The sequence below is a fragment of the Onychomys torridus genome, chromosome 8 (genome assembly GCF_903995425.1).
Source record: "Onychomys torridus chromosome 8, mOncTor1.1, whole genome shotgun sequence".
NCBI lineage: Eukaryota > Metazoa > Chordata > Mammalia > Rodentia > Cricetidae > Onychomys > Onychomys torridus.
This window is the reverse complement of record NC_050450.1, coordinates 106,281,031-106,308,633: the sequence shown is the minus strand read 5'-3', so window position 1 is coordinate 106,308,633 and position 27,603 is coordinate 106,281,031. Positions and strand designations below refer to the sequence as shown.

At 51.2% G+C, this 27,603-nt stretch overlaps 2 protein-coding genes across 6 annotated transcripts in view; one reads left to right on the top strand and one right to left on the bottom strand.

Annotated features, from left to right (window-relative positions):
• Positions 1-6,491: 6,491 nt before the first annotated feature.
• Positions 6,492-27,603, bottom strand: part of C1qtnf1 (C1q and TNF related 1) — a 22,522-nt gene continuing 1,410 nt past the window's right edge. Inside the window, exons 2-4 of the mRNA XM_036196633.1 lie at positions 11,548-11,709; positions 8,729-8,868; positions 6,492-7,523 (exon numbers count right to left, since the gene is read on the bottom strand). Of these exons, the coding sequence (XP_036052526.1) occupies positions 6,973-7,523; positions 8,729-8,868; positions 11,548-11,702 (846 nt within the window). The 5' untranslated portion in view covers positions 11,703-11,709 and the 3' untranslated portion in view covers positions 6,492-6,972. The remainder of the gene's footprint in view (positions 7,524-8,728; positions 8,869-11,547; positions 11,710-27,603) is intronic.
• The window catches only part of Cant1 (calcium activated nucleotidase 1), a 22,411-nt gene continuing 20,634 nt past the window's right edge, over positions 25,827-27,603 (top strand). For 2 of the 5 annotated variants that reach the window (XM_036196628.1, XM_036196627.1), the window contains exons 1-2: positions 25,827-25,967; positions 26,919-27,195. The gene's annotated coding sequence lies outside the window, so the exon portion shown is untranslated. The remainder of the gene's footprint in view (positions 25,968-26,918; positions 27,196-27,603) is intronic. The other 3 variants (XM_036196632.1, XM_036196630.1, XM_036196631.1) reach the window with 3 other exon arrangements.

Genomic DNA, 27,603 nt, shown 5'->3' with positions numbered 1-27,603 from the left:
TGCCTCACACAAAAACTATGCCCAATTCAGCGGCACTTAGTATATTGACAGAGTGCAGCTGTGACCACGATTTAATTTCAGAACAGTTCATCACTCCAGTCAAAAGTCCCATTAGTGGCCAAACTCAGGCAGCTCTTCTCCAATGTGCGCAGCCGCAGGTAGCCCATAATCTTCCTTTACGGTCTTCCCCACATGTGAAGTGGTGGTGCACTGTTGTGACCCTCTTCAAATGCTTCACCCGCTCAGCATATTGGAGGCCCATCCCTTGCAGTAGCACACAGTAGCAACTCACCCCCTTACTGCTAAGTACTCAGCCTCTTACACAGTTACCCCGCAAGCATGTGTTGGTGCTGCCGCCCTGAACCTGTATGCACGAGGCTCTGTGTGCGAGCCTGCTTTTGTTTCTCTTTGGCATGTGCTTACAAGTGGGATTTCTGAGTCATGGCAATTCTATATTTAACATTTTGAGGAACTTCCAAGCTGTTTTCCAAGGTTGTTATTATTTTTTTTTCTTTTTGGCAAGTGATGTTCACTTAGAATCAGCAGCAAATATAACCGCTCTGGCACTCCTCACTCACTCCTTCCTGAATGTCTAGCTTTTCCTTCAGCACTGTTCTTGCGCCATGAAGAACACTTACAAGTTTTGTGCATTTGCAAATGTCATCTCCCTCCCTCCCCCCCTCCCCCCTCCCTCTTCTATCTGTGCTCCTATAAGTGAGTGTGTGTGTTTGTGCTTGTGAGAAGCAGGGGACATTTCGAAGCTGCTCTGCACTTTCTAAAAAGATGGTTCTTTGACAATTTCATAGATGTATATTATGTATTCTGGTTACTCTCTCCATCCACCTTCTCTTATCCACCTTCTGCCACCATCAAACATACACACACACACACACACACACACACACACACACACACACACACATTCCTTTCCAGATTCTATGACTCCTGGTTTTGTTTTGTGACCCATTTAGTTTTGCCAGGACCACCAGTGTTTACATAGCATGACATGACTCTGGCTATCTTCATCTTAACTCCTGTTTTGCTGGCTGGGTAACCCTGGAGTTATCTCTATCCTATAGGACACACCAAATCCTAAGATAGTCATCTGAAGGTAGTGTGCCAGCCAATGATGCCCAGTCTGTTGTTTGGCTGATGGAGGACATGTCAACAGTCTTGAGAAAGGCCACTATATTCTGGTCTCGCCTCACCTTTGTCTAGCTTAACACCTGTTAGACAGTTGCTATGGCAGCCTGGCTGGAAGATTTAAATGAGGAAAGATTTATCTGGGTTCCTGGTTTCAAAGCAGAACTGTTCACATCCTGGAGGATAAGATACATAGTTAAGCAGTAACAAGAAGGAACTGTGACAGGATATAACCCCAAGGACACAAGCCCTGTGACCTACTTCCTCCCAACCCCTGCCAATAGTCCATTCCAATTACGAATCCATCAACGGATCACACTGTTGGAGCCCTGATGAGCAACCGTCCTCCTGCACACACCCAAGAGTGCGTTGATCATCTCCTGAGAATATCTTGATTCAATCCAATTGACGGTCAACCAGCCCACACGTGAAGTCCCACCTCTGGCTTGTCCCACCACACAAGACATACTTCTGTTAGTACATCCCCTGTTAACACCTGCTTTGTGGTCCTGACTCTGTCCCTAAGTACATGACACTCCAACACCCAGTCCTCATGTGCCCGGCTTGGTTTTCCAGAGGTCTCCTGTCCTCTCCTTCCAACTTCACCTTCTCCATGCTTGCTCCCGGGCAGTTTCTTCTGACTTACTTTCCCATGTGCTGATTTTCTGTTCCACTTTGACAGGGCATGATTAAGTTCGCCCATGGAATTCCCGATTCTGTTTGTTTGGTTTCCCACCTCTAGTGTTTTCTGATTGTCCCTGGTCATCATGTTCTTCGCCACAGTTCTCAGTCTTGTCTCCTTTGATCTCTGTGGCTGTAGCCAGTGTATTATTTTTTGCTGGTGACAACTCTGAGTCCTCCCCCTGCCTGGTGAACATGCCTGCATTTGTATGCCTGTCCTTAGCGAGCAGGCCTTCCAGCTGTATGGACGTTAACTTAGCGGCTTCTCCACTGAACAGTCAGAAGGACAATTTCCTCTGGTGGAGCAGAAAGCATTCCAGGTTCCCTAGAGCACATGGGTTTTGAGTCCCATCTGTAGGATCTCTGAAGTGCAGCCTCCTTGTCTACACCGGCCGTCTGTTACAGGAGAAATGGGCTGGACTCCATCCTGTGCTGGGAGGGCTGGACACTAGGGCCTCTTGAGGTAGGGCACTTGAGGTCACCCTGACTTTCTGGTCCCTACCCAGCAAGGCTGGGATTTGAGAGGGAAAGGCACAGTCCTCCATTACTTGTTCCTCTGGAATGTTCCCTTTGGCCTCTGCATCAGCCTCTCAAACTCGAGTGAGCTCACACTCTAGATGTTGAAAACTGCTTGTTCAGTAATGTTCTTGGATGCGCTAGCTCTCTGCTCCTGTTCTATGTTCTCGGCCTCAGCCTCTGATTCCACCTTAGCCAAGTCACGATGGATGGATGACGAGAATCGTAACTCAGAAGGACCAGGATTCTCCAGCCCTCAACTGAGAGGCGTGGGGAACCTGGTCATGTGTGTGAAAGCGTGTGTGTGGTATGTGTGATAGGAAGTTAATGTGTACGAACATGTGGGTGCATGTGTTCGTGTGTACGTGACCATTCTGTTACACAATACAGCAATGCAAAGTGTGCAGTTAAAAGGTTCCTAGCTGTCACTGTGTTGTGTAACCATGATTGGCAATTGGAGAACGTTTCCATCAAAAAGGAAAAACGACCACAGATGCATTAGTACACATTGGCTGCTGCTCTCTCATTCTCCCTGCTCAGCCTCTGGAGATGCTACTGGATCAACTTCATAAAATTTTTCTTCTTTTACTGCTTTTTTTTTTTTAAACTGGAGCTGAGGACCGAACTCAGGACCTTGCACTTGCTAGGCAAGCGCTCAACCACTGAGCTAAATCCCAGAACCCACATGCCAAGAGCTCACAACTATCTATAATTTCAGTTCTGATGCCCTCCCCTGGCCTTTGAAGACACTCACACACGTAGTGGATTCATATGCATGTAGACAAGACACTTATATACATAAAAATAAATCTTATGAGGGACATCGGGGCATTGGGACACACTCCTTTACAGGAGACTAAAGCCAGAGACAGACCGCCACAAGTTTGAGGTTTGAGATCAGCCTGGACTACAGTATAAAATACAGTCTGAAAATAGATAGATAGAATAATAGATAGACAGACAGATAGATAGATAGATAGGTAGGTAGGTAGGTAGATAGGTAGATAGACAGATGATAAGCAGCAAAAGTAAAAACACTGATGTCTGGCCATGGCGAGGCTCTCACACTCTTGAATGCACAGCTGCTCTGATTGCTCACACATGACTGGGCCCCGCAGCTCTCAGTCATGGAACTGGGAAGGGAGCTCATGGCCACACACCCCTCTCTGAGGATTTATACCCAGTTGCCTGGAGGACAGGGACATGTTCACTGCGAAGGTGCCCATGTGCCTATGAACTGCCCTACTGTGACTCATTTGGAGACACACACACACACACACACACACACACACACACACACACACAAGGAAGACTAACTGGGAAAAAGATGGAATTAGTCTAAGTAAAGGGGAACAGGCAAGGATTATGGGAACTGGATATGATAAAAAATACACTGTGCACATGCATGCAAATGTCATGAGGAAACTCTTTATTATATATAATTAATATATGCTAACATTTTAAAAGGTCAGGCGAGTCGGGGCACACCTATAATCCTGGCATTCAGGAAGTGGAGTCAGGAGGGTCAGGAATTCAAGATCAGGCTCATTCATATATAGTAAGTTCAAGATCAGCCTGGCCTACATGAGGCCCTTTTTAAAAAGGAAACAAAGAAAAAGTGGGAGAGGGGCATCAGACGGGTACCAGAGTAAATGCTGCTCTCTTCCCTATGGCTGGGCCAGCTGTGGCCTGAGTGTACTTGGGCCACAGGACAGGCGAGCAGGCTGCCAGTGGCCCGTAAATGGGGCCAACACATTCCTTCCAGGTCCCTTTGGGAAAAGCACCGGCCCCACTCCCGGGCACCTGTAAGGCCTCTCTGCCCAACAGCCTCCACACTGTAGAGAAGGGAACTCACTTTTTGACCAGGGCCCTTGCCCACCTGCTCCATTTTGGCCCCATTCCAAGGCTGAATGTGGCCGCATGGGCTCCCAGCACCAGGCAGAGGCAGAAGGCCAGCTGTTTGCCAAGCTGCCCATTCCAGCTTCCAAGCCGGCTGCTGGTAGGTGGAAAGGGGGACTGGCTGCAGACCTTGCTGGCCAGCAATGAAAAGAAGAAGTGCCCACCCTTCACCATGAGGGCACAGAGGGGCTGTTACCAGTGTCCAAACCCGTGGGTGTCACAACAAGCTTCACTGGGATCCCCAAAAGAGACATGCACGCACTGGCCTCCAGTGCCTGCCCATTCACAAATCCTTTAGCAGATGTGTTTCAAGTTAAATCTGGAGATCTGGAGAGTGAGTCCTGGATTTAGGGGAGACCCTGAATGCAGCCCTAAGTGTTCTTGAAAGGAAGACAGGCTGTGGAAAGCAGGTCACGTAGAGTCAGGACAGGAAGACTGATAAGGTCCCTCCCTCCAAGCAAAGAATGCCTGTAAATACAGGTGGCAGGAAGTGCCCTCCCCCAGTCCTTGCTAGGAGCACCACATTGCTCACACCTGGATTTTGAACTCTGACCTCCAGAGCTCTGAGGACAGACATTTGTCTGTTTGCAGCCACCTGGTTTCTGGGCCTTCGTGACACAGCCCAGGACTGTCATACAATTTTCTGGGCTGCAGTGCAGGCCAGGGGGCTACCTGCACTGCTACCCCCAGGGCCCCCCACTCCAGTACAAAAGAATAATGTGCCGTCACTACACGTGAGTCTCCAGACCTGTCCACACACCAGACAGCCCTAGTGCTCAGCTCTACTGAATCACACTCAGGAAATCCAGTCTCCTTGGTAGGAACATGGCAATTCAGGCCCTGGGTACAAAGCTGAGGACATAATTGGCCTTTAGCAGGCAGACGGTGGGGATAGATGGGGAGAGGGCAGGAGGGAGACTCCATCCAATGAGCAGACGAAGAGGCCAGCTTGCTGTAGATTGCCATCGCCAGTTTAATGTTTTCTGGAAAGATCAGGGCAGAGCACAGCTGGCAGCCAGCCTCTGCTGCAGGCACACCCATGGAGACTGACTGGCTTGGAGAGTCTGATCAGCAGAAGCCCCTTCAGAGGTGGTATATGCAAACACTGAGCCCCAACAGTCAGACACCAGATGAAGAGAGGGGTCCTAACCAAGGGCCAGCAAGCAGCAGCAAGCAAGCTTGGTTGGCACAAAGCAGATAGCCAATATCCAGGCCCTGGCATCAACATGGGTGAGAGGCGGAGAGGCCACAGGTTCTCTGAGATCCAGAATCAGCCCTGAAGCCGTCCCTGAGTCCGAGCCTGGTGGTGGGACACAAATCTCATGTTTCCTAGTCTAGCACTTCAGGACTGACCCGGAAATAGAAAGGATATACTCTCTAGCTTTTACAAGCTGCCCCCAGCTCTGGGACCCAAAGGAAATCCCTTTCCCATTGCCACAGTCTGGCTAGGGCTGTGTCAGGCTGGGTGGTCCTGTCAGACTCATCAGCTCCTGCAGGTAAACACATCAAGCACCCAGACAGGACACTGAAACAGGAAGATGATGAGACACAGGCTGGTGAGGGGCAGCTTGTTGAAACCCAAATCAGAGGCCTGGTGCCTTCCATGGCTGATCCATCAGGAAGGAGGAACTGGGAACTGATCCCACACCAGGCAGGGGGAGATCCCACCTGGGTTCCAGAGCAGCCCAGGGAAGTGGAGGAAAGCAGAGAGGTGCAGGGATACACTAGGAGCTTTATTTCTTATAGAGAAACCTGCAGGTTCAGGAGTCCCTGAGGTCCCCAGCCACTGTGAGGAGGCTGTGAGCTGGAACAAGCTGGGTGATGCCCCTCTTGGGAGCTGACATTTGCTGCCCTCCCTCCCCGAACCCTTTCACTATTGTGGCTCAGAAAGACTGACAGGCCCCTGGGCAAGGCTGTAGCAAGTCAACAGAGCTCGGAGGTCAGTCCTGCTGTCCCCAAGAAAGCTCACATGTGGTCAAATAGAGTTTAGTCAGATGCAGTTTCCAAACCCACAAACTGTGGCTGCTCCATTGTCATCTATGTTTCCCCATAGTTCCATTCCTGTGCGGGGTCTCTGGCCCCAGTACAGACAGTGCTCTCGCTCTCTCGCTCTCTCTCTCTCTCTCTCTCTCTCTCTCTCTCTCTCTCTCTCTCGCTCTCTCTCTCCTCCTCCTCCTCCTCCTCCTCCTCCTCCTCCTCCTCCTCCTCCTTGTTCCCTCCCTCCCTCCCTCCCTCTCTCTCTAAGAGCCAGCTGGCTGAAAAGCCAAAACAAACACCACTTTCCTGTCTCTCTGCTTTGGTTTGTTCCTTTGAAACTCATGGCGTTTGCTTAATTACGTCCAGGAATGGGAGCACACAGGGGCTGTGCTCTGGAACACCCTGGGGCCGCAGGACAGAGCACCACAGGGTCGTCTAAGGCTGTGTACACAGAAGGAGCTGGAGGTCCCCCAAAGTCCTCATAGGCACCCCACCCAATGATTTCATCTGCCAGCAGCTCTCTATCGAGAGCAGCAGCCAGACCGAGGACCACACAGCCCTTTGGACTTCCCAGTGGCCACGAGCATCTTGTCAAAAACCAAAACTAAGGACACTGAGGCCAAAGAAGCCAGGACTGAGGGGAGAGACGATGGGGTCAGCCTGGGGCAGGACTCCAGGGTCCATGGAATGCAGGAATGGGCAGGGGTGACAGGGAAGGAGGTTATCAGTCTGTGACAGTGCCATGGGGAGTGGCAGCTAGGGCTCAGAGGCTGGCTTGACCAGGTAGCCACTGAAGGTGATGTAGGTGTCGAACTCATCACTGAAAATGGCATTCTCACGCTCGCCCTTGAAGAGGCGCACCCAGACCTCATCCTGCTCACGCAGCTCCAGCATCAGGCTCTGACTCTGCATAATGCTTCGGTCGCTCACCTGTGCATACAGGATCACCACCTCCTCCTCGTTCTTCATGATGTGCAGATATGTCTCCTTCTGGTTCCAAGTGTGCACATTGAGGCTGAAGAAGTAGATGCCCGGCACATAGCAGTAGAACTTGCCAGTGAACATGTTGAAGTGTTCATAGAGGTTCACAAACTGTGTGTCGAAGACCACGGGCTGGAAGTAGTCATTACTATGCAAAGCCTTTTTTCGGCCCACAGAGAAGGCTGCGTAATGGCTCTTGCAGCGGTCTCCAGGAGCCCCCATGGACCCCTTCTGCCCTTTGGGTCCAATATGGCCCCTGGCGCCTGTAGAACCTGTTTTACCGTATTTCCCCTGGAGGCCTCGATCCCCTCGGTCACCTTTCTCACCTAAGAGAGAATAAGAAGAGATGAGTCCCCAAAGGAGGTCAGCCTGCAGCTGGCTTCCAGGCAGCCATCTGACTCCACATCCCAGCCCTGACCTGGGCAAGGGGACGTTTGGGTTCTCACATCATTAGGCTACCATTTTCACTGTCAAGGGTTGGTCTATTTTCATCCAGAAGGCAAGCCTTTTCACTTTCTTTCTGGAAAGTCCTGGCAAAGATAAAGGAACATATGGGTTTGTCCACTAGCAACAGGCTCTGTGGCCAGGCCTGGGCTCACTCTGAGTAAATGGACTGCAGATGTCATGACTCAGAGCAAGATCCAGGTTGAAGCATTCCCTGGGGTTGTGTGAAGTTATCTAGAGGGAGGGTTCAGCATTTCAGAGAACTGGCTTGAGGTGGCATCAAAAGAAGGAGCTTCGAGATCTGCAAGTCCCATGCAAACAGGGAGGGGAAGAATCCCTGAGGCCCCTCTTTATGGATATGCATGTGTGGTGTTTGTGTACATGTGTGACATGTGTGTGTGCACACACTACAGGCACTTGGAGAGGCCAGAAGACTGTGTCGGAAGTACTCTTTTCTCTTTGCACCTTGCCTTTTTTATTTATTTTATTATTTTTATGTGCATTGGTGTTTTTCCATGGACGTTAGATCCCTCTAACTGGAGTTAGACAGTTGTGAGCTGCCATGTGGGTGCTGGGACTCGAACTTGGGACCTCTGGAAGAGCAGTCAGTGCTCTTACTCACTGAGCCCTCTCTCCAGCCCCACTCCATCTTATCTTTTGATGTAAGGTTCCTCACTGAATCACAGTGCTTCAGAAAGCCTGGATTCTAGAATCTTCCTGACTCTGCCCTTCCCAAGCATCCTGATTACAGGCACATGTGGCTACCCCTGGTTTTTACATGGGAGCTGGGGATTTGAACTCAGGTCATTTTGCTTTCTTAGCAAGTGTTCTTAACCATTGAGCCATCTCCCTAGAATCTTCTAAGGTTCCCCCTCTTCTGCTCATAGAGAAGGGTCATAGCTCAAAACTCAAAATTTCTTCCTTCCCTCCAGATGACAGCCCACCTCCGCTCTATCTGAGACCCCTGATCCTGCCCAGCCCCACCCAACAGCATCTCCCGCTCCATTGATATAAAGCAGCCCCCAGGAGTGCCTCCCACCCCACCCCCACCCCACCCCCATACCAGCCAGCTCTGCAGCCTTCTTACCTTTCAGGATGGTAATGTTGATTTGGGGTGGGGGGATTGTCTGGTATACAGGCGTGCCAGGGTCACAGCATCGGTAGCACCTGGAAGTAGGGGGGTCCTGGCCCTGGCTGGGGCTATACTTCTCACGTGTGTCTTCATCCCTAAGGGAATAAACCACCACAGATTATAAACTCTTTGAGCTGGGAGCTCTCTTCTGCTGCTATGGACCCGGGCTTGACTCCCCTGGGTTCCCCTTCTCTGGAAATGCAATGCTCTGGTTAGCATAGACATGGGGGAGAATTCTGAGATCCTGACTCAAACTGCAGATAACACACACACACACACACACACACACACACACACACACACACACACACACCATTATAGTAGTAATATATCCAAAACAAAGATAATGCAAATGACAATAACCTCAGGGCTCAGGTGGAGAAATCTTGTCTGCAGGACCAGGTCTCTCAGCTGTAAAGAACTGCTCTATGTATCTAGAGCACAACCTACCAGCAACTCATTTGTAAACAATTTTGCTTTATTCACTTCATCTTCCAGTGCCTCCAGGCTACCGCAGCCGGCAAACGGTAATGGCTGTACACTGCCATCACATGGCCACAGGCAACATTGCATGTTACTCTCTTCACAGGTTCCACTTGACACAGAAAGATCTAGATAAACCAGCCCGTTCCTCTCCAACCCCGATCCATGTTTCATCCCCAGACAATCTGGGACATGGGTCCACACAAACTCTGAGGTCAACCATATGAAAACCCAGTTCCTGGAGAAAGACTCACCTACACCTCTCCTGAGCTTCAAGTGTCTTTCGGGAAGTCTCTATCCCACCCATTCAATGGGCCCCACAGACACCACGTGTCCAGAATTGGAAGCTTCATAATGACCCTTTGCCTGTGAAATCTGCTGCTTCCAAATGTTTTTCCCAGCACATGATAGTGGCCCATAATAGAGCCTTCTGCCTTCCTGACCTCCCCTCCATATCCAGTAAGTACTGGGGAGTCGAGCCCTACCCACAGCATCACCAGGACAGATCTGGGCCCTTATCTCTAATGCACCATGTGGACAGCAGTCCTGGAGATTGGCTTTCCATCAGCAATTCACTCTCCGATGCTTCCCTCGAGCATTCCTTCTGGAACACCCTTAAGTGCAAACCTCTCCTGCAGGACTCCCTATTCCCTACAGAACGAAACCTGGATGAGATTCTCCCTCCCACACACTAACTCAGCTACCTCAGACTTAACACTTTACATCCCCCATTCCCGGGATCCAGCTCTCACCACCCCAAATCACCCTCACATCCTGCGGGACTCACCTCCCTCTGCCTACAGCATTCTGCCTTTTCCTCCCACACCCGAGAGAACCTGGTACTGCACTGTGGATACAGTCCTGCTTCGGAGCCTGTATTGTATTGTGATTGTCTGTCTCCCTATGGCCTTGGAGTTTCTAGAAGCCGAAGTCTGTCCTCCAAGTGCATCTCCAGGACCCAGGAGATGGCCTGACTGACAGAAGCTTCTTAATCAATGTTTGCCAAATGGAAACAAAGGAGAGGAAGAAGAAACAAAGGAATGGGGTTTCTTGCCCCCCCCCAAAATGTCTGGAACCTTGAACATTAAATCGACCCAATGTGCAGGATAATGAAGAAACCGAAGCCGGCATGGAGCCTTGCACAGGCTCCTAGGACTTCATGCTTGATGTCCTACAAAATATCTTCCAGAGCTTTGGGTCTGTATACCACTGAGGGGCACAGACACAAAGGCAAGTGACATCCTGAAGTCCTTTATAACCTTTCAAGGGCAGCTGCCCCCTGACTTGCCTGCTCCATCCTCACCAGCACATTCTTGCCTGGGAGTTAGACTGACTTTCTGGTAGGCAGACAGACAGGGAGAGGGACCATGGCTATGTAATAAAGCTGGTGAATTTCCACGACAGCTTCCTCCTCAACCTCCTGACTTTAGACAAAATTTCAACAGCTGAGAACAAAAGCAATGTAGGCTTTGGTCTCCCACCAGCAGGCACCCTGCTGACCAACTGGCTGAACAGGTTCAAGGCTGCTCAGGACAGGTCAACAACAGTTGTAGGCCAATCAACCAACCTGCCTTTCTTCAAACTGACCAACCTGAAATTAGGAAAGGAAAACTCTCTAGAGACTAAAAACCCCAGCCCTGGAGAAGAGACTGGATGTCCCCTCTGCGAAACAGAGGATCTTTTTCTCTGGGTGCCTGCTGCAGGCCCGTGTTTCCGCACCCCCAATAAATGTCATTCTTCAACTGCTGCTGCTGTCTGCAGCGTTTGAGATTTCTCTGCTGCTACTTGTTACGCTTGAGATTTTTCCTGGTTTTTGTCTGTTTGTTTTTAAAGCTTCTACTGGCAGAGAAAAACGATCCTGACCAAGACTGCGAGACTGTATTGCCATCTTATAAATGAGTAAGTTGTTGAGGCCACTTGTCCCAGCCTCCTGCTTGCATGCACTCCCAGTGCCCTGGTAAACATTCCCAGGAAACCAAACTAGAAAGCAAAGGCAACTCGAAGGGCAGAGCAGGTGCCTTTTCATGACGGAGATGTAAGGTTCTTACAGACTCTGCCCTGGGTTAGAATGAGGTTGGACTGCAATCCTCGGACTCAGATAAGATGCCCAAGCCACCAGAAGGAGAAACTGCCTGTTTGACCTCCAGGATCAACTTCCCTGAGGACCACTCCTCAGCTTCCGCTTTGCCCCTTTGCAACTCTGAGCAACCACCCCTGCAGTGCCCCAAACCTCACACACTCGATCTGGCCAGCTCCAGAGTCCCTGCTAGCATGCCATCACAGCCCCTCACCTCTTCTCATGGTCCAGAGGAGAGGGTGGCCCCTCTTTCTCTTCCCACTCCAGCTGTTCCTGCTGGCCTCGGGGCACAAGGCTCAGGACTGGGCCCCAGGCAATGGCCAGCAGCAGGCAGTATCCCAGCAGAAATCCCTGTCCATAGGAGCCCATTTTCCTGCTAAAATACAAGGAGAGGGCATGGGTTAGGAAAGGGCTCGACAGAGAAACAGCCCACAGTGAGAACAGTTTGCCCAGCCCCACATCACACACACACACACACACACACACACACACACACACACACACGCGCACACACACTGCTCCGTGGGAACCTCTGATTCACTGAGCACAGTCACCTGCACCAGCCTCTCAGGAAGGGGACCCACCACTTCACTTGCTGGGCCCTGACAATAAGCAGAATAATCCCAAATGAGTCCAGGGCAACTACTAGTTCCTCCCCAGAGGGCCTAGTGGGCAGAAACTGGCTGCAGCTGTTTTCTACCACCAGAGGGCGCTGAGCGAGTGTCCATTGGCACACAATGTAGAGAAGGTTACCCATTCAACCCTCTCCCAGCTGTTAAACAAAAGCTTGGAAAGGACCCTCCTCTTCCGATAGGAGACTGTCCTTCAAGCCTGTCCTCAATCCCAGATGCTTCCCCACCACTAGCCAAAGCAAGTGAGGGTGTGTATGTACTGAGTTGAAGTACATGTTTAAATTCTCTACCCCATCCACCTGTCATCTCTCTAAGCGGCTGGCCTGGGGCAAGCAGGACCAGGCTCTCTTCCCCTTTGGCTGCACACCTCAGTCTGTGGTCCAGCTCTTGGTTCCTCAAACCTAGGGCTCCTCCTTTTTTTTTTTTTTTTTTTTTTTTTTTTTGCGCGGCCCCTTAGGGCTCCTCTTAAACTTCAGCTTCTGGTTCAGCTGACCAGGGCAGGGCCATATCCTGTATCTCCTGGTACTGCCAAGGGTCTGCCGATAGACAGCAGCTTGCATGCCACCTCCAAGCCACACCCCCAAGCCCTGGCACCTGTCAGTAGGCCTGCATTCCTGCTCCTTTGCCTGGAGCACCTTTGTCCTGTTTGGACTGATAAGCAGCGAAGGGGCCCAGCAGTGGCACCAGGCACCCGGCTGCGATTCCATGCATCCTTCCAATTCTTTGGACCCATGAGGTAAGGGTAGGTCTGAGAACATGTCCTCATTAATCACTTCTTTCCCACCCAGGCCTCATATGATCCCATGGCTAATCTTTCCAGGAGAAGATATTCATTCATTAGTATGCCGTTCATAAGTGAGAACAGAGGGGGCATGATCTTTTTCAGTTGCTAAAGTGCTTGCCTGGCAGGCACAAGGACCTGAGAATCCACCCCTAGAATCCACATACAAAATAAAAACAAATAAAAGCTGAGTATGGTGGCCTGTATTTACAATCCCATTATCATGAAGTCAGAGATGGGCGGATGTCTGGGGCTCACTGGCCAGCCAGCCTCACCTACTTGGTTAGTCCCAAGCCAAGGATAGACCCTGTCTCAAAAAACAAAGCATCCAGGCGGTGGTGGTGGGAGGCAGAGCAGGTGGATCTCTGTGAGTTCGAGGCCAGCCTGGTTTACAGAGCAAGATCCAGGACAGCCAGGATATAAAGAGAAACTCTGTCTCATAAACAAACAAACACAATAAAGATAGATGGTACCTGAGGAACAACAGCTGAGTTTGTCCCTTTAGCCTCCACATGAGTACACACACACAGAACTGTTCCTATACACATCTGAACATGCACAGCACACGTGCACACATGCACGGCACACACAGGGGAGGGAACCGCTGGCCTCCTCCTAGGTGCCTGGCTACCCTGGAGCACAGACAAGCGAAACTCAGGTGACCCTAGCCCAGCTGGCCCTGTCAAGACCCACTTCATGCTAAGCTCTGCCACAGTTCATGCCTCCCCAGCCCTGACCTTAGAAGACCCTCCGCCTCTGCCGAGTTATGTGTCAGGTTGTCTCCAGCCATGGAGACTTTGGCTTGGCCTTGACTCTCCATCAGACATGGATGTCCCTGGCCCAGCCAAGCGTCCTGCAGCATCCTGGACTTCACGAGTATTCAACAAATATTTATCGAGCTAAGTTCTCTTGATCTGTTTATTTCTCTATTTCTGTATTTCCTGTTTTCCCCTGGTACCTTCATAATTATTCTCCCCACCCACTGTAAGTGTTAAGCTTGCATCAGGCAACAGGAAGTTTTCCTTTCTTTAAACTTAGGTTCGTTTGGGGTTTTTGTTTTTGTTTTTTTTTTCCCTCACTGTGTAACCCAGATTGGCTTCAAACTCTCAATTCTCCTGCCTCAGGTTCCTAAGTGCTGTAGTGTAGGTATGCACCACCACACTAAGTTTAAACTTGATTTGGAGTATCTATCCCATGGCTGGGTGGTGGTGGCGCATGCCCTTTAATCCCAGCACTTGGGAGGCAGAGGCAGGCGGATCTCTGTGAGTTCGAGGCCAGCCTGGTCTCCAAAGAGAGTTCCAGGAAAGGCACAGAGCTACACAGAGAAACCCTGTCTCGAAAAACTAAATCAAAAACAACAAAAAAAAAAACTTGATTTATCTATGACTCTGAATATATATATATATATGAGAAGTGTGTGTATGTGTGTGTGTGTGTGTGTGTGTGTGTGTGTGTGTGTGTGTCAAACTCCATGCATGTTTGGGGGCCCTATGAATGGAAGCTGACATAAAGCTACCTTTGGCTGTCCTAACCCATGGGTTCTTGCTGACATCTGAAGCTGGACAGTCCTCATTTTCTCCTTGGAAGGGATCCTGTCCTGTATTTTTAAGGGTGCTTTGTGGGGTCCCAGCCTTTACCCAAAAATGCTATTAGCATCTTCCTCAGTTTGTAACAACCAACGACTCCAGACTCTGTCTGTCCTCTCAAGAACAAAATTACTCCCTTCCAGGAACCAGTGCCATGGCCTCCATTCAATGCTGGTGTGTCTCTTTCCAATCGAGAATGGGGATTTTAAACATGTTTGTCAGAAAAGGGGTGCCCAGAGCTGGGCTAGCAATGTGACATGGGTAGGGTGTCAGGTAACAGCCCCCAAAGTAGTCAGAAGCTCCTGCTGATGGCAATGAGGTAGGCAGAGTGGTCCCCCAACACCTGCATGCACGTGCGCACCCCCCCCCCCCGCCAACAGCCTCCTTTGAAGATTAAAATCAAACCAAGGCTGAAATATTCCCTTCCTCGATGCCATCTCAACAACCATTTAAACAAATCCTATAGTCACATTAAGGTCATTTTAGTCATTTTTTGGGCAAAACCAATATTGCCCAACGCCTAACCAAATTTGGCCCTGTCTCCATTCCCAGCACAGATGGCCTGTGGTGAGACCATCTGGGGATGTGCTCCACACAGAGGTAGCTCCACAGAAGGCTAGGACATCCTGATCATGAGGGTGACCCCACCACACAACCGCAACTCATACAGCCTGTCTCTGGGCTGCATTGCTGTAGGAGTCCGAGGGCAACTCCAGCATGACCCCAGGTCTTCAGCAGCCTCTGCCATCCCTGTGCCATCCCTGTGCCCTATTGAAACTCTGTTATCTTTTATTTCTCCCTCCAACTCCCACAGAACCTGCAGAGCAGAGCCCAGCATCCTTCCTCAGCCGACCCCACTGGCTTCCTCCCAACCTTCACCCCAGCAAGGGGACTCCCCCTTTGCAGGAGAAGTAAAGTAACTTACAGGAGGGTAGGGCATGTGAGGGCACTTCCTTGCTGGGACTTTTTATCCCTTCCCAGGCCTCATGTGGTGGGTCCTTTATGGAAAACAATATTCATCTGCAAGCTCAATTTCCTTATGCCCTGTTGTTTCTGACCCCTCTCTGCCTGAGTGTGTGGATGGTGGCCTCCTGGAGTGTGAGGCTGCCTGCTTGGGTTTGGCCTTGGTATCTCCCTCCCCATCACCCCCCAGCTCAGTGCCATTGACAAAAGCATTTTGTAAACACTGTTTTCTTCCTTAATCCTCATCAGGTAAGCAACTGTTCAGAGAGGCCAGAAGCCTGTAATCTCCTTGAATGGCCAGGAGCCTTGGAAGGAGAGGAGCAGCCCTCTCAGCTGGTAATTTAACACAGGCATGGCCTATGGCATGTCATTGTGCAAGAGCTGGGGTGAGGGTGGGGGAGGTGATTCAGCCATAAATTAAATGTGTTTCCTATCTCTACTGTGTAACAGCCTAGGGGAGAAACAAACCAATGCTCAAGACTGAATGATGAGTGGTGAGCCCAGAACATTCTAGACCTTTGCTCTCCGAACAGTGGCCGTTGTGGTATTGAAACCAATTAAAATAAGACACAAACCAAGTGCTAAGCATGGGGGTGCCTACTTGTTGTCCCAGGATGCACTAGGAAGCGTCAAAGAGAGCTCAGGACAGTCTCCACCTCCCCATCACTGGGTTACTCCTGCAGGCCACCACGCCAGCATTTTTTACTCAGATTCTGAGGATCAAACTCTTGTCTTTGTGCTTTTAATGAAGGCACTTTGCCAACTGGGCTATTGTACCTGCCTGAAAATCTTAGATCTGAAGCTAGTCTGGCTACGTAATGAGATTATCTCAAAAGTGCTGGGGGTCTAGGCCAGCTGTAGAGCACTTGACTACCGTGGACAAGAGACTGGATTCTATAATAATAAAATGAAATTCAAAGTTCCTCTCCCTGAGCAGGCTAGTCACGTCCCAAGCTCTGGACAATTGCGTGCATGGCAGTATTGCTGCCATATTGGAAAGTATAGTACAGAACATGTCGGCATGGCTGCAAGTTCCAAAGGGGCTTCTGTTCTAGATTACAGTGGGGCCAGCGGGGGAGGAAGCAGGAGCTATGAACTAACAGCAGGCCTGAAATCTGGGAATCATTTACACTCCTTCCTTCCTTGTATCCGGCACATCTAATCCACCACCAGCCCTCCTTCATAGCCTCGAAGGTCATTTGTCCTTCCTGTCATTGGCGCTACCAGATGCTTTCCAGGGGCTCTGGCTGCCTCCCAGATAAGCATCTTTGTCCAGCTTTGCTGGGTCCTGGACAGCACCCTAACGTTTTAAACTCATTTCCCAGGAAGCTTGGCAAAGACAGGACTGGATCCCCCCACGCTTCCCTAATGGCTTCAGCTCTAGGACACATGGAGCGCAGTTCTTTGAGCACAGTATTGCTACCCTCCACCATCACTGTTCTTCTCATGCATGAGACATCCTCTCAGACCCTGGGAAGCCAGAGACTACTCTGCCTTGACCCCTGGTAGAACTGATTTCCACCACTGAGGAGAGTAGAGAATCCATGTGAGGACAAGATTCAGCCAAGGAAGAGAAAATGCCACATTGAGGTGATACTCAGGATTTCCTAACACGTGACATCAGCTCCTAGGTCTTTCCTTACTCATTTATCCCTCAAACACCCAAACAGGATGAGCAAGAGGGTGCTAGAGTGACGTCCAGTCAGTGATGAGCCCCATTCAAGGTTTGTTCCAGAAGCCCTTTCAATGTGATTTCCTGCTGGGACTCAGCAGCAGCTCAGGCTGGTCAGAGGCTCTGCCTCTTCCCCCAACTGCTTAAAGGAGGCAGCTAGGGAGCCTTGACTCCTGATGGGGAATGGGTTTCTGTGTGTTCCAGGGCCTGGCTCCTCTTGGAATCACCGCCCTTCTCTTTTATGCCTTTTCCTATTTCTGACTTGGAGAAGGAGGGCTTACTTTTTTAAGGTTTGGGGCTTTCCTCCAAAGCCCAAGCCCAGGGATGGAGAAGGTGGATTCCTGTAAGACAGCCAGCTTATGAGCACAGGACTCTTTGTCCCTGGATGCAAGTGAGGTCTTGTCTGGGGCAAAACGAAGAGAGGAAAGACCAGGAGTTCCCCCATCCCAAAGCAGCTCCTTCATCTGCACCCTGTCCAAGAAGACTCACCTGGAGCAGTCTGCCCAGGCCCTGCCATGTGGTTGCCAGGCCTCCAGCCCTAGTGGCACCTGACCAGCCCAGCCTGCAGAGCTCCGCGCATCCTCCAGGAAACAAAGATCTCCTTGAGGAAAGCAGCTGTCCTTAGGTCACCTCCCAGCTGGGCCCCCTCCGGCTGGAAGCTCACCCTGCTTTGAGGACCGTCTGAGAGAAGACAGGCCCCAGGAGCTTGTGCCAGGGCCCCACTCTGCAGGTGGCCTGGCCCACTGCCCATTTCTTTGGCACCAGCACTGATGTTGCCCTGAGGGCTGACCACTCCCAAGACCCAGGGAAGAAAGAACCTGGGGATTCTGTATCCCGGCTCTAGCATGCCCAGCCCTCTGCAAGCAGCACAAACTGGCCTTTGTCTGGTTACCCCAAGCCTGGACATCCCCCAGCACTTCACAGGAACCGCCTGAGGATACTCTCCAAGAGGGAATGCTGCCCCCTCTACCTAGTGGCTCCTAGGTCAGCCTTGTGGTTTGCTCAGCATCTGTCAATCTTTCTTTTCTTTTCTTTTCTTTTCTTTTCTTTTCTTTTCTTTTCTTTTCTTTTCTTTCCTTTCCTTTCCTTTCCCTTTCTTTCTTTCTTTCTTTCTTTCTTTCCTTCCTTCCTTCCTTCCTTCCTTCTTTCTTTCTTTCTTTCTTTCTTTCTTTCTTTCTTTCTTTCTTTCTTTCTGTTTGTTTTTCAAAGCAGGGTTTCTCTGTGTAGCCCTGCCTATTCTGGAACTCTCTCTGTAGACCAGGCTGGTCTCGAACTCACAGAGATCTGCTTGCCTTTGCTAGGATTAAAGGCATGTGCCAGCACCATCTGGCCAGCATCTGTCAACCTTGCTACCACCTGTTCCAGCCCAGGCTGCTCACACCCACTCTCCACCTGGCAGTACCAAGATCCCTGCAAAGCCTTTGGTGCTTCAGTAATTCATTCTGTTGTTGTTTGTTATTGCTTTGAGAAAGGGCTCCTACTCTGTAGCCCTTGCTATGTAAACTCTATGTCATGGTGATCCCCCGTCTCAGCCTCCTGTGCACTGGGTTACAGGTGTAAGAGAGCACACCCAGTGTGAGCACTGGGTTACAGGCCTAAGAGAGCATGCCCAGTGTGAGTACTGGGTTAAGAGCTTTAAAACATCTACCAGTTGGGGCTGGAGAGAGTAAGAGGGCTTCCACACACAACCCGTGACTTCAGTTCCACAGGACCTAGCACTGTCTTCTGGCCCCCAGGGGCACCCACACACATGTAGCATACACTTACACAGAAACATGTACATACGCATATATAAGAATAAACATAAATCCTTAAAACACCTACCAGTCTGTCTATTGGGTTTCCCTTTCCTTATAGAAGAAAGGAAGGAAGGAAGGAAGGAAGGAAGGAAGGAAGGAAGGAAGGAAGGAAAGAAGGAAGGCTTGAACTTGTTATGTGGCCCAGGCTGGCCTTGAACTCACCATCACCCTGCCTCAGCCTCCCTGGTGCTGAGTACCCATGGATCTACCTTCTTGGTCTCCCCATGAGACGATCGTTTTCCAAGGCTGCCTCCTCAGCCCTTAGCTTCTCTTGCTCCAAAGCCATCCTGTCTGTCAGGCCTTCAATGGAAACCACCCCAACCCATCCTCTCCCAGTAGTGGTGCTGAGCCCCCCCATATCCGTGCTCTCCAACACACCAGCCACACAGAGCTGTTTCAATTAGCTGAGATGAAACACAATAAAACTTCAGATTCCATGGCAGACACATCCAAGCTTGCCACCAGACTGGGCAGCCCGGCTGGCTGGACTTTTCCTAACTATGCCTTGACCAGTGAGGCTCTGCATCTGTGTTCCCAAATCTCTGCTTGGTGACCCTGGTCTACCCTACCATGGGATCCCCAGTTAACTCACCCCCTCCCCCTGTTCCCACAATTCTGACTTCTCCCCCTGGGGCTAGCAGCTGGGTTAGAGACAGCACTGACCCGCCGGGGCTAAGAGTGTGGGAGCTGCCAAGACTCATACTTTCCACACGCCTTCCACACCTAAGCTATCGCACAAGCTCCCCAAGGTCTCTGGCCCTTGTGTCCTGCACCAAGTCTTCCCCAGTTGGTCAGGGTCTCCCTGCCCCAATCTCCCAGAGGCAGCTTTAAAACCCAAATTGGAGCATCGTTCTTGACTTAAAGGGTATCTGCTAACATGAAAGGAAGTGTTTAAATTCTGAGCATTAACATGGACCTCCACCTCCCCCCACTGCACAGCTACCTAAAGCCATCCCAGGTCTTTAGATGGATGTCCCTCTTACTGATACCTCCTCCCCAGCCGTGTCTTCAGAAGCAGCCTCCCCTAGCAGGCTTCCTGGCCCCTTACCCACTGCTGCTGCCCTTCTCTCAGCATCAAGAACAGAGATGCTATGTGATTGCTGGTGTCCCAATCGAGTCTCCAGGAACTATGAGCTCCTAGAAGATGGAACTGTCTCATTCCTACGCCCTTAGCATCTGGTGTCACTTTAAAAACATTTATTTTTAGTGTGGGTGTATGTACACTGCATGTGTAGGGGTGCTCATGGAAGCCGGAAGAGGGCACCAAACCCCTTGGGCTAGAGTTACGGGTGATCGCGAGATATCCAATCTGAGAGCTTGGATCCTCCACAAGATCAGCCACCACTTAACCACTGAGCCAGCTCTCCACTCCTGCTCTGTGTCATTTCTTCTGCGGTCAGTTCCAAGCGCAAACCCACCCTGTATCTTCAAGAATTCAGATGAGGCAACGTCCATGAGGGAGAGCCATGTGCTGTTAAGTGTGACCTGAATTCTGAATCTAGTTGTAGTCTGGAGCAAGCCTTTCCCAAATGCCTCCCTTCTCTGCATTCAAAAAGCTGCCTGCTTCTAAGACACCCACTCCACATCTCCTTAGCCAAGGTTACAAACCCCAGAGGCCACCAGGAAGACCTTAGATGATAGTAATCAGTTGGGTGGGAAACCAAGACAAAGGTTGTTGACTAGAGGTAAACAGCCCCAGGGAAGTCTGGGGTTGCACTAACCAGAAAACCCTGGTTCTGTCTACAGGAGGAAGGAGAGACGAGGGAGGGTGGGAGAGGAAGAGCAAGACAGGTTGGCAGCAGCCGCAGTCAGTGCGAACAGGTGAGCGGCTATCGACATAGATGTTTCTAGAATCATGAGGAGGGAAAATGCAGGTTAAAAGTGTGGTGTTCCCAGACCCACATACCCAGCAACCCAGGATCCCACCCACCCAGCAGCTCCCAACAGCCACCACGAGGGGGGGTGGGGGGTGGGGGGGTGGAAACAGCACTGTTGACACTTTCTTATTTGTGCTTCTCTGGGTTTTCTTTCTTTTTTCCCTGTAACAATCCCACCATTTTCTTCACAGAAGTACACATTATTTTCCACTTAGAAAACGACAAAATCAGCCCCACCCTGGGGACTGAGAGAGCCTTTTGTTTATTCCAGGGAAGCTGACTATGCTTAGGGAAGGAGATGGGGGGACTGTGATGCATTTAGGCTCACGTGGAGCTGGGGGCTGAGCTTCACATCATTTTATCCCTTTAGTGAGTGCTTATGAATGTCTGCAGCATGCCGGACAGAGGGCTGATGTTAGAAGCACCTAGAGCAAGAAGATGTTCACCTTCCCTTGGGCATCAGCAGTTCCCACACACTGGGCTTGGGTTTAGGGTGCCCACCTGATTAGCTTGCTTAGTGACAGCTGGGACACACACCAGCAGCTACCCTTGGGGTGACAGAACTGGCCATCATTTACTCAGCAGAGGACTGCTGAACACCTACAGCAGGCCAGCCACAGTACAGGCACCAGGACCCATCGCTGGCTTCTGTGGTTCAATGTTCAAAAATCTCTGCGGTGCCAGCAAGCTGACACCAAACACCTGACCCTAGAGTTTAACTCCTTGGATTTGGACATAGAATGACCAAGAACAGCCCCCTCACACATTCAAATGGGAGGGAACCTCATCCCTTGAATCATTTTTAGGATCTTGCTTTTAACAGAGTGGAGAGAGAACAGTATGTTAGTTAGCTTGGAAAAAGAGGCATGTGGGCAGAGTTATGGGGGTTCCTTTCAGTGTCCCCATGGAGGAGCCAACCTGAGTCATCAGGCATGATTGAGGCCAGAAGGCTCACCTGAGGGTACACACTGAGTTCCAGGACAGCCTCACAAGCTTAGGGAGACCCTGTCAATAGTAACAACAGCAACAATAATAAAAGCAAATGTATACTCTGGATCACGAAGAAACTGTATGAAGAATTGTTACTGAGGGAAGGGCCGAACACTCTCTTTCCATCCCTTGGGATGTCAGGAATCAGTTAAGAATGGACACTACCAGAGATCCGCTAGGCAGAAGCATGAAGACTGAAGAATGAGACCACAAGGGGGGGGGGTGGCTTGGGCTCTAACCTAGTCAGTCCCACAACAGACCTCAGGGTTCCAGTAGCCTCCAACTGCACAGCAGGTCCCTCCCCAGCAGCTGTGGCTGGTCAAGAACCATTAGGAATTACAGACCCTACAGTCTCCTCATAGATGGGTCTTCATGGGGCTCCAGACCCAGGAATGGAGGGGCTCTGGATGCCACAAGACTCAGGAGCCCCATAGCACCCCAAACCTTTCTCCCGTCTTCTAGCAGAACTCAGCTATCAGAACCCAGCTCAGCATCTAGCAAAAATGAAGACATTCTACAGAGACACTTGTGCCCCCACCTTTGGCTATTTGTGTGACCCCACAAAACTGGGGGTTCTCCCGGTGTCTCTGGCTTGGAGAGGAAAGGCTGGAAGCCTGGTGCCAACAAGAAGAGGACCTTGTCCTCTAGGGAGAGGTTTCAGACTGTCTGACAATTTGTCAGACCGTCTTACAGGGGCCAAGACAATAAAGGGACATTGATGGACAGAGCCACACCTTGATTGTCGTGCTTTGACCCGAACAGCTTAGCTCTCACATTCTTGCCCTTAAATCTAAATCTCACATCGGGACCCCAAAGACAGACTTGGGGGTTGCTGGCTCTCTTTATTTGTTCTTTGTAATGAATAAAACTGTCTGTTTTCACTATTTGTTCCTTTGATTGGTCTATTGAGGACAGAGGCTGAACCTTGCTTGTTAAGGCTTTTTAGGGGCCCAGGCTCTGACCCTAACAACTTCAGCAACAACCCTATCTATGAAGAGCTAGCCCCAGAAATGTAAGAGAGAGAACTGCAGACCTAGACTAGCTTCTAGCCTGCGTCATCCTTAAGCCCACCCATGGCTATGAGCTCCCCTGGGGAGGTCTTCTCCTTCCCGGGTACCCAGGGCAGCAGGCAGCTGGTAACCAGATGCCCCAGGGTGCGGAGAAGCTGCAGCCCCCAGGATGTGAGGCTCCCCACCACATGTCTGGCCCAGCCCTGGGCACTAGGAACTTCCTTGCACCATCCTCCTGGCCCAGCTCCTCTCCCATCCTTGCTGTCTGGGCTTCAGCTTCCTGCCTGCCTACTGTCTCCTGCTCAACTGCCTCATTTCAAGGGAAATTCCTACAGAGGCCAGGAAGATGGTGGGACACAGAGGCCAGCCAGTGTGTGGATTCCCAGTGGTGTATGGAGGTGCCCATGGAGGGGACTGTAGATATGCAAAGGCCTCAGAAACAGGCTGGGAACGCCCAGTGGACAGTGGGGATGGGGTACCAAAACCCCTACTTGTACCCAATGAGGGCAGGAAGGGTGGCTTAAGATGGGTACCGGCTGGTACATGAAGAGCTACTGCTGGCAGGACGCCAACACACCATTGCCTCTTAACCAGGGCTCTGAGACACAGCACCCTTCCAGGCTCAGAGGCCTCACCCTGTGTACAGGCGGGCCTGTTCCTCCCCAAGCCAAACAGACCTGCAGGGAATCGGCATGTCCCTTCCTGCTTGGGGAGGAGGGAAAGAGGAGCCACTTCTGAAGGCCTCCAAGACTGCAGTCTCCCACCAGAGGTCCTGCCAGGGCAAGGAAGGACCCAGGGCAGGGAGGGCCCTGAGACAGAGCCAGAGCAGCATCAGCAGACACGTGTGGTTCTCAGGAAACTGCTCTCTGGAGAAGCCAGAATGTCTCTTGCACCTCGTGAATGAGTCAAGGAGGTGGCAGGGCCCTGTCCAGACAGCCACTGTAGGCCACTTGACAGTAGTGGAAAGCAGGTTTTCAGTGACTAAAACTGGAGAAAATAGCAGACCTTTGGAGCCACCCCCGGGCTCCAGTATCTCTGGGTCCTTCAAGGCTAGTGCCCAGGCTGCTCCTAAACAGGCTGTCCCTCTGGGCAGAAGTAGCAGCCTTCAGTGGACAGATATCCTCCTGCCCTTCTGCCTCATGCTGTCACCTCACCGCTCCTTAACCCTGGAGCTTCAGCTACTCCCAGCCCTAGGAACTGTGACCCACAAAAGGGCCTGACCTGTGGATAAGAAGCAAATGGATGAGCGTGCCCTGAGGCACAACCCATAGTTTCTACGAAATTCTTTTCATCTTTGTTTTGATGGGTGACGTTCAATGCCAGAATATTTGGTTTATGAGTCATGCTAATTACGGGGGGGGGGGGGGGGGAAGGCACCAGGAAGAATAACAGAAAGGAGTGTGTTCAGAAAAAATTAATGCTGTGCTAGTTGCTTTGAATAAGGGAGGTTACAGCCAGGAATGAGCAGTGAACTGCCCTCACGCTCCAGGACAGGCCTGCTAGTGGGGCCTACCCCAGGCTTCCTGGGCTAGCCTGCTCTCCAGGAACTTAAGAACACCTCTTTTGACTTCACAGAGGATAAAAGATGGAGGAGGCAGAAAAAAGAAAAAAAGAGAGAGAAATGGAGGAGGAATGTGTATGTGTGAGTTTTTAGGAAGTAAAAAGGGACAGCTGAAAAGCTCAGCATCTCCTGTCTCCTGTCTGAGCAGAGACTCCAAGTTGAGTCTTGGGTAGTGAAGACACCATTTAGCTGGGATGCTTCTTCCTGTGCTGACTGCAGGCAGGGCCTTGGACAGAGCTGGGAGGCACAGGCCAGGTGACCTCAGCCCTGGGCTCCCCTCTGCAGGTCCCCTCTTCCCCAGTGAGCACGGGAGCAGGCTCTCCCACACAGCACCCCCTGTGCAGTCAGCGCACTATAAAAAGCAGAGCCCGGCAGTCTCTAAGGACGTCACTGACTCCCAAGGGGATCCCAGTGACATTTCTTGGCTTTCTTTTTGTTGTTCGAGAGATACTTCCATCTACCTCAAAGTTTTATTTCATTTTAGGAAAGTTAAACTAAGCAGTGTGTTATTTCAAGCCACACTTAGCTATGTGCAAAGACTGCAAAGGAAGGTAAAGAATAATGAACACAATATTCTGGGCCGTATCTACCTTTTGAGGGTAGAAGGAGAGAAGCGTGGGATGGGAAGGAATATTCAGAGTGCTTTAAAAATACTGAGAGCAATCTGTTACTGTGGACAAGCTGTAACAAATAAAGGATGGATAGTTCAGAATAATTATAGGAAGAATGAGATGTGATTGGGACTCCTTTTGATCTGACAGGGAACATCAGTGAATTCAAGAAAGGTCTGTCTGCCACCCCAAGCACATTTCCACTTTTACATGTAATTTAGTATATGTTCTACCGTTAGTGTATGTCCTACAGGACATCTTTCAGAGGAATCACAAGAATCTAGCATTAACTGTGGCTTCTGAACAGGAAAGGTGGAAGAAAGAGCTGTTTTTTCACTGTGTGCCGTCTGCATATTTTGAGTTCATGCCCCTTGTGCACCGGTTACTTCCCAGAAGGCTTTTGGAGACCCGGGAGATGAGGCTGAAATGCAGAAGACAGGGCTAATGCTCCCTGGCTGATGAGGGCCTTTCTCAAGAATCCTGCTATGCTACCACTGTCTGGGACTGAATGGGTATCGGGATGCCTGTTCACATAGCACAAGAACTCAGGGCTAGGCAGGAGGCCGGGAGAAAAGGAATCGGGGTCCACCGTCGGTAAGGGTTGTTGACTGCAGTTGGTCATGAGAACACACTGCCATCCTCATTCAGTGCAGGACTCTGGTCCTGGCTGTGGAAACTGGACACCACTGCGTCATGGCCGGTTTGGAAGAGCTGAGAACTAGGGCGGCGAACTTCAGAACTTCCTGAGATGAAGCCGGGGAGGCCCAGGCAAAGAACCCTGGAGCCTCAGCTGGGGAATGACAGCCACCTCCAGCTGCAGATTTCCGGCGCAACTTCTTGCGCCAGCGCAAGCGAAAAACTACAACACCCAGCAGAGCAGAGACGGGTGGGGGGTGGGGGGATGGGGAGAAGGGGAGAGACCCATAGAGCAAAGACTGCCGGGAAGACGGGAAGACGTGGCTCTAGGCGGGGCGGAGCGAAATGCACGCAGGTGCAGAGCAGAGGCTGCCGGGAGCGCGCGGCCAGAGTGGGGCGCAGGCGCAGAGCAGAGGCTGCCGGGAGCGCGCGGCCGGGCGGAAGTAGCCGCCCGCCCTGTCCGGCCCTACGCAGGTAGGCGGCAGCCCGCGGGCTCAGGAGCCAGGCTCTCCGTGGGTGAGTGACGGTGCGCCTGCGGCCGGGTACCCTCCCTTGCCCGTATTCTGGGGCTTGTCGCCGCCCGCACCCGTCCAGCCTGGTCCCGGGCACCTCAGGTTCTCTCCGCAGCTAGCCGGTGACTGGTGCTGGACAGACATCTTACCCTTCTGGCTAGTGTGGGAGACTTGCCCTCTCTGATGAGTGTGTAGTGCTATTCCCATGAGGAGTAGTGTGAGACTTCTTCCTCTTCGAACTAGCATGTCTCAGGCCCCTAGGCACCGCTGCCGGGCCTGGGCAGGGCCTCTCCAGTCTGGCACTCACTCGATCACAATTGTAACAGACCCACCTATCCACCCACCCCATCCCCACCCGTAACCGCCCACCTTCTTGCTCCTGTCCAGGTTCAGTCAAGATTGGAGCTTCCCGTGGGCAGCACTACGCACTGTCTCATTGTTTACTCCCCAACTATCCACACTCCCTGCCCCTGGCACTCATGACACTCCCCCACCTACAGCAAACCCAAGCACGCTGCCTGCAGTCACTCAGGAGCACCTCGGTAACCAGCTTCGTTTCCCATTCCCATCTCAGAACTGTATACTCTACACATAGACCTGGGAACCTGGTCTCGTGGTGTCGGTAGGACCTGGCTGGCCAGAACTTGCAAGCTCCCAAGAGTAGCACTGCAGGGGCTGTGTTGGTAGCTCCTCCTCGCCCCTCTGCGGAGCTTGACTGAGGACCATCCTTCAGGACTGTGCCACAGACCCTCCTTTCAGCTGCTCCCCACACCTCAGTGTAAAATTCTGCTGGGACCCTCCAGCACAGCAGGCCCTCCCTGCTGACCTCCGTCTTCTGTGTGTCCCTGAGGCCCGGTGGAGCCAGCCTAGTTCCTTCTGGATAAGACAAGGGATTTGTGTCACATACGGCCAGCTAAGTGCCCTTCCCTTTACAATTGTGACCTTGCTTCCACAGCCTGCAGCAGCTCTACAGAGGCACTGGTTTAAGCTGTTGGTACTTGAGACCATTGTCACCAACCTGTCCCAACAGTGCACTCCATCTACTGTGCCTGCAGAGCGGAGGGGACAGGAACAAAGGTCTAGAGAGCGGTGGAGGCAGATGTCCTATTTTCACCTTCCACCTGGATGTGGCATGTGTGCCCCTGAAGCCCCCACAGACACGTGTGGCCCTGTCATCTGAGTCTCAGAACGTCCTTCACAGTAGTGTGGCTGTCTTCAAGGTGGCTGTACAGGTAGGTGGTCCAGTGTGTGAGCGTGTGTTCGTTGAGGACAGTGGAGCTGTCATCCACACCTTCCTCTCTCTGCAGAGTGGCATGAAGATACCTGTGGGAAGCCAGTGAGTGTTGAGAATTCCTGGAAAGCTTGTCTTAAATGCCAGCATTGAAGGAATTAAAACCCTATGTACTGATTTTAAATAACTTTTTTCCTTTTTATCAGCATGAGATGGATTGACTAGGAAAAAGTAATAGCCCTGCACGGAGACTTATTATGAGTAAGTCTGCATGGAGAGGCAGTAGGGTTCCTGTTGGTGGATTTCTCTTGAATCCCCATTACTCTCCAGTGCTCACAGCCATTGCATGCTTCACCTGTGTCCAGGGTGAATGGGGCCACAGGAAACGAACTAGACGCTCCAGTCAGCC